Consider the following 13,284-nt stretch of genomic DNA (forward strand, 5'->3'; position numbering starts at 1 on the left):
ATACACTAATAAATGTTACTTTTACCTTACCTTTGTGAGGTACTCCCGCATGACCTGGATGAAATAAGGCATTGCAAAATCCATAATATTATGCCTCCAAGCCAGTTCAAGAACAACATCTGGGTGTAATAGATCATAGCATGTGAATAAACAAGCAGCAAAGCATTCATGTTTGCCTTCCTCTAAGAACCACTGTAGCAACTTCTCTGCCAGCTCTGTGTCTTTTGACTCTGCTGCATACAGCATTGCATCCTGAAATTCAAAACAAAAAAAAGTCAAACATCCCTTTTTTCCCCTCAGTCGGCTCGATTAAAAGTTCCTTTTCAAGAGCTTTTAACTACTGACTAACAAAGTCAAAAAAACAGTGCTTTCTAATCTTAGCAATGGAGGCTCTTCAGCTCAACAGCATTACAATCCTTTCACAACAATGGTGGTACTTAGGGTACTGCAAGTTACTACAACACAACAGTAGCACTTCAACCACTTATCTTTTTCTTTTGAAGCAGAAATGAATGTTATGTATTTTCCATAATGCCAGATCTGGATTAGCACGCTTGTCTTCACCAGCAACGGAACAAAACTAGCAGAGGCATTAAGCAGCACAGCATTTGAAACCTTTCCAGGCTACTAGCACCTCACCTTTTACACCAAATCTTCTGTAAAGTACCTTTTCTCTAGGTCTCTCTCTCTCTTTTTTTTTTTTTGCACTACCTTGGCATGGCATAGCAAAACAGAATACCTGCTGGGAAGCTACTACATTACGTCAGCAATTGAAGAAAGGTGGGTAATGCTGACAAGGATGGACCTGGCCCTACACATCTACGGTTACCCATTATGGTTAAGCAAGTAAAATTCTTATCTGGTGTGAAGCTGGACAATCACATCAACAGTAGGATACAATGGGCCTGATGGAAGGACACGATGCAGAGACCGCATCCAGTGTGCAAAGCCTTGTAAAAAAATTCACCGAAGTCCACAACTCCTGCAAAATTATCATATATGCTTGAGAGGTAGTCACTGCTCTTGTTGAGTAAGCTCTAGGTATAAGGCAAACACTTGTATTTCTCATATCAGAATTTATTTATTTTTATTAGAAAACAATACAAAACTGTAAGTCTTTCCTTAAAAATTTGGTTGTGTTTTTATAAAACTTGAGCTGCCTGTGGGCATCATACAGTGCAAATATTCACTTAAGCTAAAGTACTTTTGAAAAAAAAATACATAGCAGGTTAATAAAGTAACAGAGGTCTGTCACATTGTCATCTAACCCTCATTTATGTCTAAGATGGCCAATGACAGTATTCGTTTGAAAAATCAGGTATGGAGGAAATACAATGCTTGCAATACAAAAACTCTTCTAACTGAAGTAATGGCCTCTACAAAGAGTAGGCCAGCAAAACTCATTTTTCCTTTGTTTTGAGAGTCAGGAGAGAACAGAAACTGGATGGTTTGATTAACTTATTTTTTATTTTACATTTGTTGACTGGGCTAGTCTAACTGGATATATATGTCCATTTTCAATAGAGGCCCGGGGAGATAAGCTCCGAGGAAGTAAAAATATAATCACATTATACAAAGATTAATTTGTATGTTACACATTTCAAGACAGAGAGAAAACAAAAGCAGGGAGTAATCACAGTGGTCATTTGTTCATAGAATAGTGCTAAATAGACAAATATACTTAATACAAAGCAAATGTAGTAGCAATGCAAATGATACAGCATATAAAAAGATAGGAGCTGAGTTAGATAATATGTTGGTAACAGGTTGACAGAGAAGGAAAACAAAATGTAGGTGTTGTAATAATCAGTATAAAAGTTAATAACTAGTCTGCTTAAAGAAATTAAGAGGATGCAAGTAAAAAAAAATTAGAAAGGTCAAGGTCAGTTTGTTAAAAAAAGGAACAAGAATAATTGAGAGGAAGAGAGTAGGTAGATCCAAGAAAGAAAGGTGGTAGATCAGTCAGGTTTGGTACAGGGGCACAACCAGTGTGTTCTGAGAAAAAGTTTGTTTGTTTTAAACAGTGACATAGAGGGAATTGAGGAAAGTTCGCTAGGAAGAAGGTTCCAGGATTTTCCAACAGCATTAGAGAAAAGTGAGTCTCAAGCCCTGTTGTTTAACTTACAAATATGTACTAGAAGTCTATGTGAAGAATGTAAGGTCTTTAGACTGTTGTAGGGGATAATGAGTGTAGATAGTATAGGGGTATTGGATGGATGGTAAAGGGTTTTGTGGGCAATGGTAAGTTGGTGGAATTTAAGCTGATTTTGTAATTCAAGCCATCCTAGTTGCTTCAGGTTAGTACAGTGGTGGGTTCTAAAAGGTTTACCTGTAGCAAATCTGGCTATGCTATTGTAGGAATTTTCCATTTTATTAAGGTTGTTTTTAGAGAGATTAGTGTATATGGGTGAGGCATACAGGAGAGTAGAAATTAGGTGAGCGTGAGCAATAGTTATTCTTGCTGCAGGAGAGAGAAAGGGTTTGATCCTGTAGAGAGAGCCCAGTTTTCTATTAACAGATTTTAAGGTATTGTTAATATGGGTGTCAAAGTTAAGGTTGTTATCTATGGTGATACCAAGTAGTTTGGTAGTTGGGTCTGGGGATATAGGAGTTCTGTTATAGGATGTTACTGTGAAGTCTATTGGGGGGGACTTACAAGTAGGAGTGAAAAGGAGGAGTTTAGTTTTGTGGGGGTTTAGGAGGAGACAGCATTGAGTAAACCATAGTTCAACTGTGTTAAAGACTTTTTGGGTAAGGGAGTGAGGTTCAGATATTGATGTGGCTGAGCATATAAGTGTCAAATCATCTGCATATTGTATGCATGTAGCTTGGGGGATTGCTAGGTGAAGGTAGTTGATAAATATAGAAAATAGGAGAGGTCCTAATATGGACCCTTGGTGGACCCCTATGTTGATGGGTAGATAGAATATTGTGCCATAGCATGGCCTGCTGTCTGTTATCCAGATAGGATTGGAACCATTTTATTGCTAATGCATCTAGTGACAGAGATTTAAGGATTTTTATAAGTAACTGGTGATTTACCATATCAATCGCCTTAGACAGATCTATACACAGTGCAGAGGAAAGCATATTAAGGTTACGATTATTGTTGATACAGTGATTGAAAGAAAGAAAGGGCGGTAGTAGTGCTGTGTGAAGGTTTGAAACCATTTTGAGAGTTGGAAAGTAAGTTATTATGGATTAGATGATCTAGCAATTGTTTATGGATGCATTTTTCCATGATCTTTGCTAGGGGAGACAGTAGGGCTATGGGACGGTAATTGGAGAGTTCAGTGGATTTACCACCCTTATGAAGGGGGATAATATGCGAGACCTTCCATACACTAGGGATATGTCCTTCAGTGATTGTTCTATTGATAAGAATGGAAATGGGGTAAGCAATAGATTTGGCTGCCTTTTGTAGGTATTCAGCGGGTATTTGGTCAGCTGAAGGAGTGCATGGTTTACGTTTTTGGATGAGGGCAAGAATATATGCAGTTGGGACTGGTTGGAAGAGAAATGGAGGGGGTGGGTTAGTGATATAGTTGGATATAGGTAAGTCCTGAGTGGATAGTTGACTAGCAAGGTTTTGAATGGCCTCAATGACATAGGTATTAAAGGTATTAGCAGTCTGTTTAGGATTCTCTTGGTCTGCCCCTTGTGGGTTTGGTGTGATAGACTGACCTGGTTGTAATAATGGATTAATACTTGCCCAGAATTTTTGTGGTTGATTATGTTGGGTCTGTTGGAATTGTAGGTAGTAGTTTCTTTTGTCAGATAGTACTGCTTTTTTAGTTTCATTTTTTAGTTGCCTGAAATTTTGTTGATCTACTGGGTTTTTAGTTGATCGAGATTTGTTCCAATATTTATTTCTGAGTTTGATTTTTTGCCTGGTTTCTTTTGAAAGCCATGGGGCAGATTTAGTTCTCATTCTTATAGAGCGCATTGGGGCATGGTGGTCTAGAATGGCTAAGAAGTTAGAGTTAAAGTAATTGACAGCTTCCTCCAGTGGGAGGTGTTTTAAGGGAGACCAGTTACATGCTCTTAGTTCCCTCTGGAAGAGATCAGCGTTGAAGTTTTTCTTGGTTCTAATTGTTCTAAATAAGGTTGGGTTAGGTAGATTGGTTTTATGCCTGATGATGTAGGTTAATGAGTGGTCACTTACATCATCAGGGAGGGTACCAGATTCATATGTCTGGGGATGACTGTTTATGAGAATCCAATCTAAGGTACTTTCTTTCTTATCAGGCTTGTTTATCCTGGTAGGGGGGGATAATGGTTTGTGAAAAAACAAAAAGGTTTATATGGCTTGTAGGGTGGCAACTGCTCAAACACTTCCAATCAGTGTTAAAATTACCTAGGATTATGGTTTCTTGAGGCAGATTTTGAGATAGCCAGCAGAGGAAATTCTCTATTGTGGCAATGTAATTACCAGGAGGAAGATAGGTACAGATAATATAGATGGATTTGAATTTGTTAAGTTGAAGCTTGGTAATAAGAATTTCAGCACTGGGGACTTCAGGTGGTATATAGTCGAAGGTGGTAATCTGTAGGCTGGATTTAAAAAGGATAGCTACACCGCCACCCTTTTTGGTTGTGCGGTCAAGTCACAAAATATTGTAACCGGGTGGGATGACTTCATTGTCTTTAGTCGAATGTTTTAACAAAGTTTCTGTTAAACAAAGAATGTCAAAGGAGTAGAATTCTAGGAAAGCGTGGAGTTGTGCAACTTTGTTATTAAGGCTACGTATGTTGAGGTGAGCTAATATCAGCGAGTTAAGTGGTTTAGTAAAAGGATGGATAGTATGGGTGTCAGGGTTGTGGAGTTGAGTGGAAATAGTTATAGGGCCTGGGTTCGGATGAATGTCACCATCTTTCAGAAAGAGGCACAGTGTTTGAGGTCTAAGATTTGGGAACTTGTATAGTGTTAGAGACTTTCTAGGCTTTGGAGAGTCATATCTAATGTGGGTAATCCTATGGAATTTTGCTGGAAGATAGCTAGGTGTGGATGTTATGTTAACACGGTTAGTGAGAATAGGTAGAGAAGGAGAGGTAGATAGTGTGTGTTGGGGTGGAGAATGTGTGGATATATTGTGTGTTCATAGGAGGATAGTAGGTAAGCTAAAGTTAGGGGTGGTAGAAGTATGAGTAACTTCTGTAAGAGGGTTGAGGAGGATAGCGTATGCATCTGGCAGGGTAAGTGAAAATTCAGACAACTTTTGCATAAAGGAAGGGTTGGTTTTGAGACTCACTCTGCTTCTCTGAAAGAGAAAAAAAAAAGGCTGCATAGACTTAAGGGCCTGTAATTCAGATACTTATCTGGCAAAAGTTAAGGCTACTAGTAAGGCCGTCTTTCCAGATTAGCTTCTTTAGAGAACAGCTGGCTGCAGGCTCAAACAGAAGTGGAGTTAACATCCCCAAAGCAAAACTGAAGTCTTGATGTCCCTTATGCAAAATTCCCTTTTAAAACTGTTTGACTTAAGAAAAAGACGAACTATAAAAATAAGTGGCAGGAATCCTGAAATGGCCAAGAGGGATACCTTAAGTGTATGCAAGGCCACAAATGAAGAATTCGCACAGATATAATAATATAATAACTAATAGCAGAATTTCTTGCCTCCTTCAATACCTATTGAATGTCCTCAGAAAAAAAGAGCCTAAAAGGGATCAAAAGCCTAACATCCATAGAGTTTGATTTGTACCATTATTTAACGCCAGTCTAAGATCCCTTGTCCTGTGTAACAAAGTCCACTCTACGAGGAAGCTTTTAGCAACTGTCCCTGTCCAGTTGCTTGAGAATGGAACAGAGTTACTGTCTGGCCCAAAAGGGAGTCACCAGTAAACATCCTTGATCTTCTGAAGGACTTTGAGAATGAGTGGAAATGGGAGAAGGCACACCCACCCACTAGGTTGAGAAAGCATCTGTCTCATAGGCCTCTTTGCAAATTGTCTTGGAGCAGATGACTTATAACTGTCTGTTCACAATGGAAGCCAACTGATCTATTTGGGGAGTTCTCACTTGTGAATTAGCTAAAGGAAGACCTCTTAGTATACCATTCTCTTTTGAGGGTATATCCTGGATCTACTCAGTCTGCTACGGTGTTCAGCTCTGATGGGACACAAGCAGCCCAAACAAATAAGTTATGCTGGAGTGCTATGTCCTAGGCAATCACTGCCAGTTTGCAAAAAGGGTACAACATTGTTCCCCCATTTATGTACCACATCACAGTAATGTTGTCGGTCACCAATAAGAGTTCCTGGAGATCAGATTTGATTTAGTGATTTCAGGCCATTTATCAAGGTCATTGTTTCCCTCAGGTTGATGCGTCTGTAACAGTGCTGTGGGTGCCAGACTTTTTGTACTTTGATATCCTGAGAAACAGCACCCAGGCAAAGTCCAAGTCATCTATGGCCACAGTCCTGAAGAGCTTGGTGGGGGTTAGAAAGGAACCCTTGCACTGCATAATTCTTAAAGTTGAAAAACGGAATTGGAAAGGAAAGAGGGTTGAGCCTGTTGGGCCCAAACTAAATTAAGAAACATGACTTTATTCATCATTAATTATTTGCTCAGAACTGTTTTGTACGTGGTAGTGTTTATTATTCATTTTATTTCTCATATGAAGTCTAGCAAGTGGAATCCTAAGGCTAGGTGAGACCACGAAACCTACAACTCACAGAAATTCTCTTGCAGTGGACATTGTCTGGAGAGACAAAGTGCCGATAAGTTTAAAATCTCTCTGGAGGAAGAAATACAGAGAGGTGTCCAGAAAGCATCCCAACAGCACTTATCTGTAAGTAGCAGAAAGGGATTTTTTTTTTTTTTACATTCAGAACTAAACAGATTGCTGAAGAGATTCAAAACATACTATAAAGCTGTCAAGAGTGTCTTAACTGGTAAGGGCTGATAGGCAATCATCCAGATAAAGGAAAATATGTATGCCTTGAAGCCTACAATGAGTTATCACTTGGGCAAGGCATCTGAAGACTCTTGGGCAGCAGAAACACCACAGGGCAAATAAGTTAACTAATAATACAATTCAAAGACATAGAACCTTAAAGATCTATGTGCAGGCATGAGTGAACAGGGATATGCAGATACGCATATTTTAGGTCTAAGTTGATTAGAAAGGCTCGTGGAGGACAGGAGGAATGAAAGTTTAAGATAGCAACATTCTGAATATTGGTATAAAGCTTGTACATATCTAAAATGGGCCTCCAAGTTCCCTCTTTCCTAGAGGGAAAAAGCCTTGAATAAAAAAATGTCCCCAAAGGTGTGAATGGAATGGCTCTATGACCACCCAACAAAGTAATTTTGCAATGATATGGGGCACAAGATGGAGCTGGTCTTTTATGCTCAACACCCAAGAGTATGTGGCTATTGATTACTATACAGTAAGGAATAGAGAAAAGTTCACTGTGATTTTCAAAGGGAGACTAAAGTGGGAAGACAGGGAGAGGAAAGGAGGCAAGAATACTCAAATTTTAATTTGGGGGAGGTTCAATCCATGCCAGTTTTCTTTTTGATGTCACTTTGCCATTGATTTTTTTTAATTGTTTCCCATATTTCCACTAACAATATGAAGAGTTAACAAGAGGAAAAAAAACTGCAAAAGGGCTTGGATTGGAAGGATAGTTCCTATGGAATATTGGGAATGGAGATAAGGATAACTGGTTAACCCCCTACATAAGTCAACCTCTACCTTCTAATTTAAGAACTTCAGCAAGAGTTGCCAAAGAAATGCTTAGCCAAAGGGGCATTTAACAGTTGAGCTTTCACTTCCTCTGAAAATGTGTGAATTCTTATCAAAGCATAATTTTTTCTAACTGTACCAAATAGGGATGGCATCCACTATGTCAGAGCCACATTTAATTACATCCTTAGTTACCTGAAATGTGGAGTTGAGAATGCTCTTAATGTTAGGTTTTAAATCAGAATCTGGAAGACTGCCTAAAGAATGTCACTTATTAGTTAAGATACACATGGATAAATGAGTTTGGTCATTAATGGCTCTAAAGGATAATGTAAAACAAGTATATGCCTTTTTTCCATACCTACAAGAGCTCTGCTGTCTATTAAGGAATAGATTAGATGATGAAAGGGCTCTAGCATCTTTATCTGCATCCAAAAATAGTAGCAGGGTAAGCAAAGAGATTTTTGTAAAAGTACCCGAGTGAATGTGGGACCATAAAAAATCTGTCCAGATTTTTAGGTGCTGGAGGCTGAGAATCTGGGGACATAGAAGCAGACAAGAAAGCTCCCAAGACTGGATTAATAGCAAAAGACATAAAGACATATATATTTAGCAACTCATAGTACCTTTCTTGGGAATTGGAACCTCTTTACCCTTCCATTAAAAAAAAATATTTCATTTTTGCTATTGTGTCACTGAAGGAAAATTCCTCATTACTGGAGTCAGATGATGCATCTTCTGACCCACATTCCTATCCAGCAGGAGGAGGAGGAATTTGGAAAGCATAATCAAGTTTTTCATTATCTTCCTTCAGAAGAGGAAGGAACTCAACAGCAGCAAAAGTGGAAGAAGCAGGCAATAGGAATAAAAAGGACTGGACACCTCTTAAAAGCCCTCCAGCAAAATTATATCAATCCTCCTGGTTCCCTTTCTGAGATGAAGGGGTGGTGGGATTACTTGTTTTTCTGTGTATGCTTCTTGGCTGTATCCAGATGGATGTTTTTTTTGAGATTGAAGGCATGGGTCTGATCTCAGTAAGCAAGCCTCAATCTTCCCTCACAAGAACTTGGTGAATACCTCCCTTGCATTCAGATATAATAATCCCTCATTCCCTTCCTAGCTGGCAACGTCAGACAAATGGTCTGCTTGGATGTACTTAGTTGCCCCCAAAGGGCTTGTGCTAGAGGTCCAAAGAGAAGCAGAATGATGATCCAGGGGCTGTAAATGCACCTCCCCTTCAAAGACATCAGCCACATACTACACGAGACATATGGATGTAGGGTTATCACTTACCCCCTCTCACTATCCTTTTCTTTATCTGAAGGAGAAATACCATTACAGAAGATGATGCCATGGATGGTACCAAGTCTTGCTGACATCTGTTTTCAAGGAATATCTGGGAGTTGTTTAATCTACTCCTAATGGTCTCTGGAGTAAATGATGGCAAACTGTACATGACCCAACATTAGGTTCAGAGCTCAAACAAAAGACGTAGTGAATGGGAGTCTGTGCATGGAATTTGAAACTTTCCTCTTCTGACATGCACAAAAAATTATATGAAAATCTCATAAGGAACTAGGAAGGGTCCCCAATATGGTAATTATCTGCCTGAAGAAATGACCTAAAGCCAACTGCATGGTTACAACACAGGATACACTGACAATACTATGCACAAGGGCTAGTGGCAAGAAAGTTCAGATTTCTGGTGCATTTGTATGTCCCTCTTATACTAACCTGTTCTCTAGTGCAAAGTGAGCACATCTAGCTTACAAGGAAGCAGCCTGAAGCTTTGCAACCTGACCAAACATACACTAGGTTTGGCAGGATACATCCTATATATAAATGGCTACTTCAACAGTGATCTACCAAAGATTATCAATGGAATTAGGTATGTAAGTTTCAATACAAGTAGTACAGTCTTAGGGAGACTGAAGGATATTGCCCAGTTTCCTCAGAACAGATTCTATATCAATGTTTCCCTAAGCAAATGAAACAGTGTCACAATACCTATCAATGGGATGGTTCACCTAGGAGGAAGGATGGGGAGATTGCTGACAGCCTCTTGCAACAGTCTTTTTGGAGAGAGTATAGGGTTAGAGAGTCACCTCCCTGACATCCTTATTTTTAAGTTTCCCCAAAGTTAGTCTTGGGGGAAAGGGTAGTGGGGAATCCATGCATTGTATAGTCTTGAAAACTATAGTGGGAACACCTAAAGGAATCAGAAAGCTCCAATTTTATGCTTTCCACAAATGTCAGAAGCGAGGGGTTAAAGAATGGTAAGGAAGCTGAACAAAATGCAGCCTCCAAGTTTTCTTTCCCAAGTCAATATCAACAAGTTTGTCTGCCTAAGCTGTGTTCTTTGTCAGGACCACAGCTTTCTGGATCCAGCATAAGTTAGCAGTCTACACAGAACCTCAGGAACTGGATACCTACTCTACGCAAAGGTAGATTAAACTTTAGATATGGCTTTACTTCAAGGACAGATATAAACAAGTAAAATAAAGGACCAAGCATAAAAAACCTATCATGTCAAGGTCAGTGTTCTTGAAAGAAGAGGCAAATTAGTGGCACATGCAAAGAAGTGACACATGCAGAAGAGTCTGCATCCACACAACCAACAGTGTAGACCCCACAATCAGGATTGAGGGCTACGGCCTTAGCTGTCACTCAAGACTTGGATCTGAATGTCCGTCTTTGAGGAGCAAAAAAAAAAAAGGAAAAGCAGTAGCACCTCTTTTTGACCCTAGTACCACAGGTAGAAGACACAAGAGATTTTTTGCCGAATCTTAATAAAGACTCCAACACTTATTTGTAGTTTATCCCAGTTGAAGGGATGGGGTGAGTTACAAAACACCTTTATGACAACTGGGCAACTTTCTAGAAGCAAAGAAGACATATCAGCTCCAAGTTCAACTTAATTCCCACATAAATTTTTCACCAAAATTTCAAGGACAAAAGGAGTACAGGTAGAATTTATGTTCCTGTCTACTTAGAAACACAAGCTGATGAGACAATTATCATTTTACCAGAACTGCACTTCTTTTTTTTGCACTTCCCTTGTGGCTAGCAGAGTTTTCCTTACTAATGAAGGGATCAGCTCTACAGACAGACTAATTTGACTGATGCAGTGCTATAGCCAGAGGCTCCACTGGAAACCTTTACAGACAGGTGCTCCACTTTGAACAATGTTTTTTCTATCTCTAGAAGCTGAAGCAGTAAAAGGTTGACACACACCACAAAACAGTAAAATGCTTTGCACCCAAGCAATAAACACAAACAGTATGCCTATCCGGGGGTGGAATTTTGTGAAAACCTTTACATTTTGAACCACCTTCTTCTCCATTACCAATAAATTCTTAAAAACAGACCAGTAATGTAACACCAAGGAACTGAAAACAAACAGTAAAACAATATCAGAGCAACAGAAACTAAAATGACGAGGGTGAGGTTAACTCCAAGGCCTACGGAAAGGTGAAGGCAAGATGATGAGCTCCAAAGCACAGGGAGAAGGAGAGAACAGCTGTCCAAAACAAAAAAAAAATGGTGTGACCTGAAAGTTGACTGTAACCAAGGATGGATGTAACCAAGTGATACCAGGTAATTTAGACTAGGACTTTTTCCTTAAAATATGAATTAATATAGCTTGGGGGCCATTACTCTGATGCTAGCCAAATGTGCAGTAAGAGATCTGGACAGAAAGCAACTTTGCAGGGCATTGTGGATAAAAGTAAAGGAAAAAGCCTGGGAAAGTTTCAGATGCAGAGCCAGATACCTACCTACTGTTTGAGTATGAACTTCCACACACTAGATTATTTACCTGGTGGTGCCCTGATTGCCTACTTAAAGTTCAGTGCCCTCTGCATAAACACTGAACAAAAAAAAGACTTCACCAAGCTTCAAAAATCTGACCAATGTAAATAAGCATGGCAAGTACACAACCTTATACCATAAACATCCACAGCACACGATAGTCACAAACAAGAAACTTTTAATGAAGCTTTCAGGTTTACACCCTTCATCAGCATACATATCAGTATCAGTATGCTGATGAAGGGTGTAAACCTGAAAGCTTCGTTAAAAGTACACAACCTTGTCATACTGCACAACGCTGAACTTCTGTGGTACACAATATACACTAATGTTTTCATGCATAAACATTTCTGAGAGAGAGTAAAGCAGATAGAAAGGTATGGTTTCCTGCACCACGAAGACTACAACAGTTATTAAAGGACTTCAAAAAGCATAATCTATGAAGAGCAGTGGCTCACTGTTTCGTCCTCTCTCCTTTCCTCACTGCTGTGTTACCATAACATATAACCAAGTTTTATAAAATGTGTTTTGTCTAAAGATTATATATTTAGGACTGAATCTAACTGCAATAACTCACATATGGGTGAAGCAATCTGAATATCAAATGCGCCAAAAAAATTAATACAAAAAGAGCAATCTTTTTATATCAATTCCAAAAAAAACCTGTACCAAAAAAAATTGTATATATATATATATATATATATATATATGTATATATGTGTGTGTGTGTGTGTGCGCGCGCGCATATATATACATATATATATATTGTTTTTTTTTTTTGCAGGGGGCAAGTCCTCGTGCACTCCCATTCAGCATTCAAGACAGAAGTGGCAAACTTCATGACACCCATACAGATGGACAATAGAGGTATGACTGCTGAATCCTACACAAATGCACTTTATAAGCACTTACAAAAGTGCATGGATCGTGCTATCCCTAACAGCACCAAGATGTTATCCTCTAAAAAAGGAAGCGAATCTGGTGGTCCCCTGCCATAAACAAACCCTACAACAGAAGAAAGGAACTGTTACAAAAGAGTAAAATACCATGATTGGAGGAACTCCCTGGTCAGCTTCAGTAAAAAGTTGAGATCCCTCAAAAAATCTTCCAAAGCTAGTTACGAAAACAAAATGGCCACTGATTCTAAAGACAACCACAAAGCATTCTATAGCTATGTCAAGAATCTCAATGGCAACACTCAGATCTGCTCTGAGTTACAGTAAAATGGCATTACATATACAGAACCAACTGATACTGCCAATATCCTGGCAGATAGGTTCAGTGCTAACTTTACCCCCCTCTCACCCCCTAAAGGGCCCATCTCTATACATGAAGAATGCAAAGTTCCTATAATCACGGCTGCACAGGTAAAAAACACACTCCAAATCGTAAATCATCCACAAATTGCCTATGAAATTGAACCAGACTTCCATTCCTGGTGTTTATATATACTTTTCTTCCCAACTTGCAATGACTATATTGGCATTATATATTTCATGATCCAACATGAATACCTAATGTATTACGGATCATGGTAAATGATGATTGTACATCCATAGTAACCAATAGTAAATCAGTATCACTATCCATGATTCATAAACTTGTACAGATCTTCAAACAATATTTAGAAGTTTTTAATACTGTCTCATTCCCATCCGAAACCAGTCTTGCATGCTTTTCAATAAATACTGATAGTGGTTCTGTCCACCAATTTCGTCCTGCAAGAATGAGTCTGAAAGGTGGATAAAAACATTGTTTTTTTTCCCCTAAAATAATTATTAAA

General features: G+C 39.0%; 1 protein-coding gene across 5 annotated transcripts in view; it reads right to left on the reverse strand.

Annotated features, from left to right (window-relative positions):
* LOC122799579 (clathrin heavy chain 1-like) overlaps positions 1 to 13,284 on the reverse strand; it is a 1,937,764-nt gene that overhangs the window by 261,550 nt on the left and 1,662,930 nt on the right. For all 5 annotated transcript variants that reach the window (XM_044068726.1, XM_044068727.1, XM_044068725.1 and 2 more), the window contains one exon: positions 31 to 252. In XM_044068726.1, the coding sequence (XP_043924661.1) occupies positions 31 to 252 (222 nt within the window). The remainder of the gene's footprint in view (positions 1 to 30; positions 253 to 13,284) is intronic.

This window comes from Protopterus annectens, chromosome 4.part0 (genome assembly GCF_019279795.1).
Source record: "Protopterus annectens isolate FY-2018-M chromosome 4.part0, PAN1.0, whole genome shotgun sequence".
Lineage (NCBI taxonomy): Eukaryota > Metazoa > Chordata > Ceratodontiformes > Protopteridae > Protopterus > Protopterus annectens.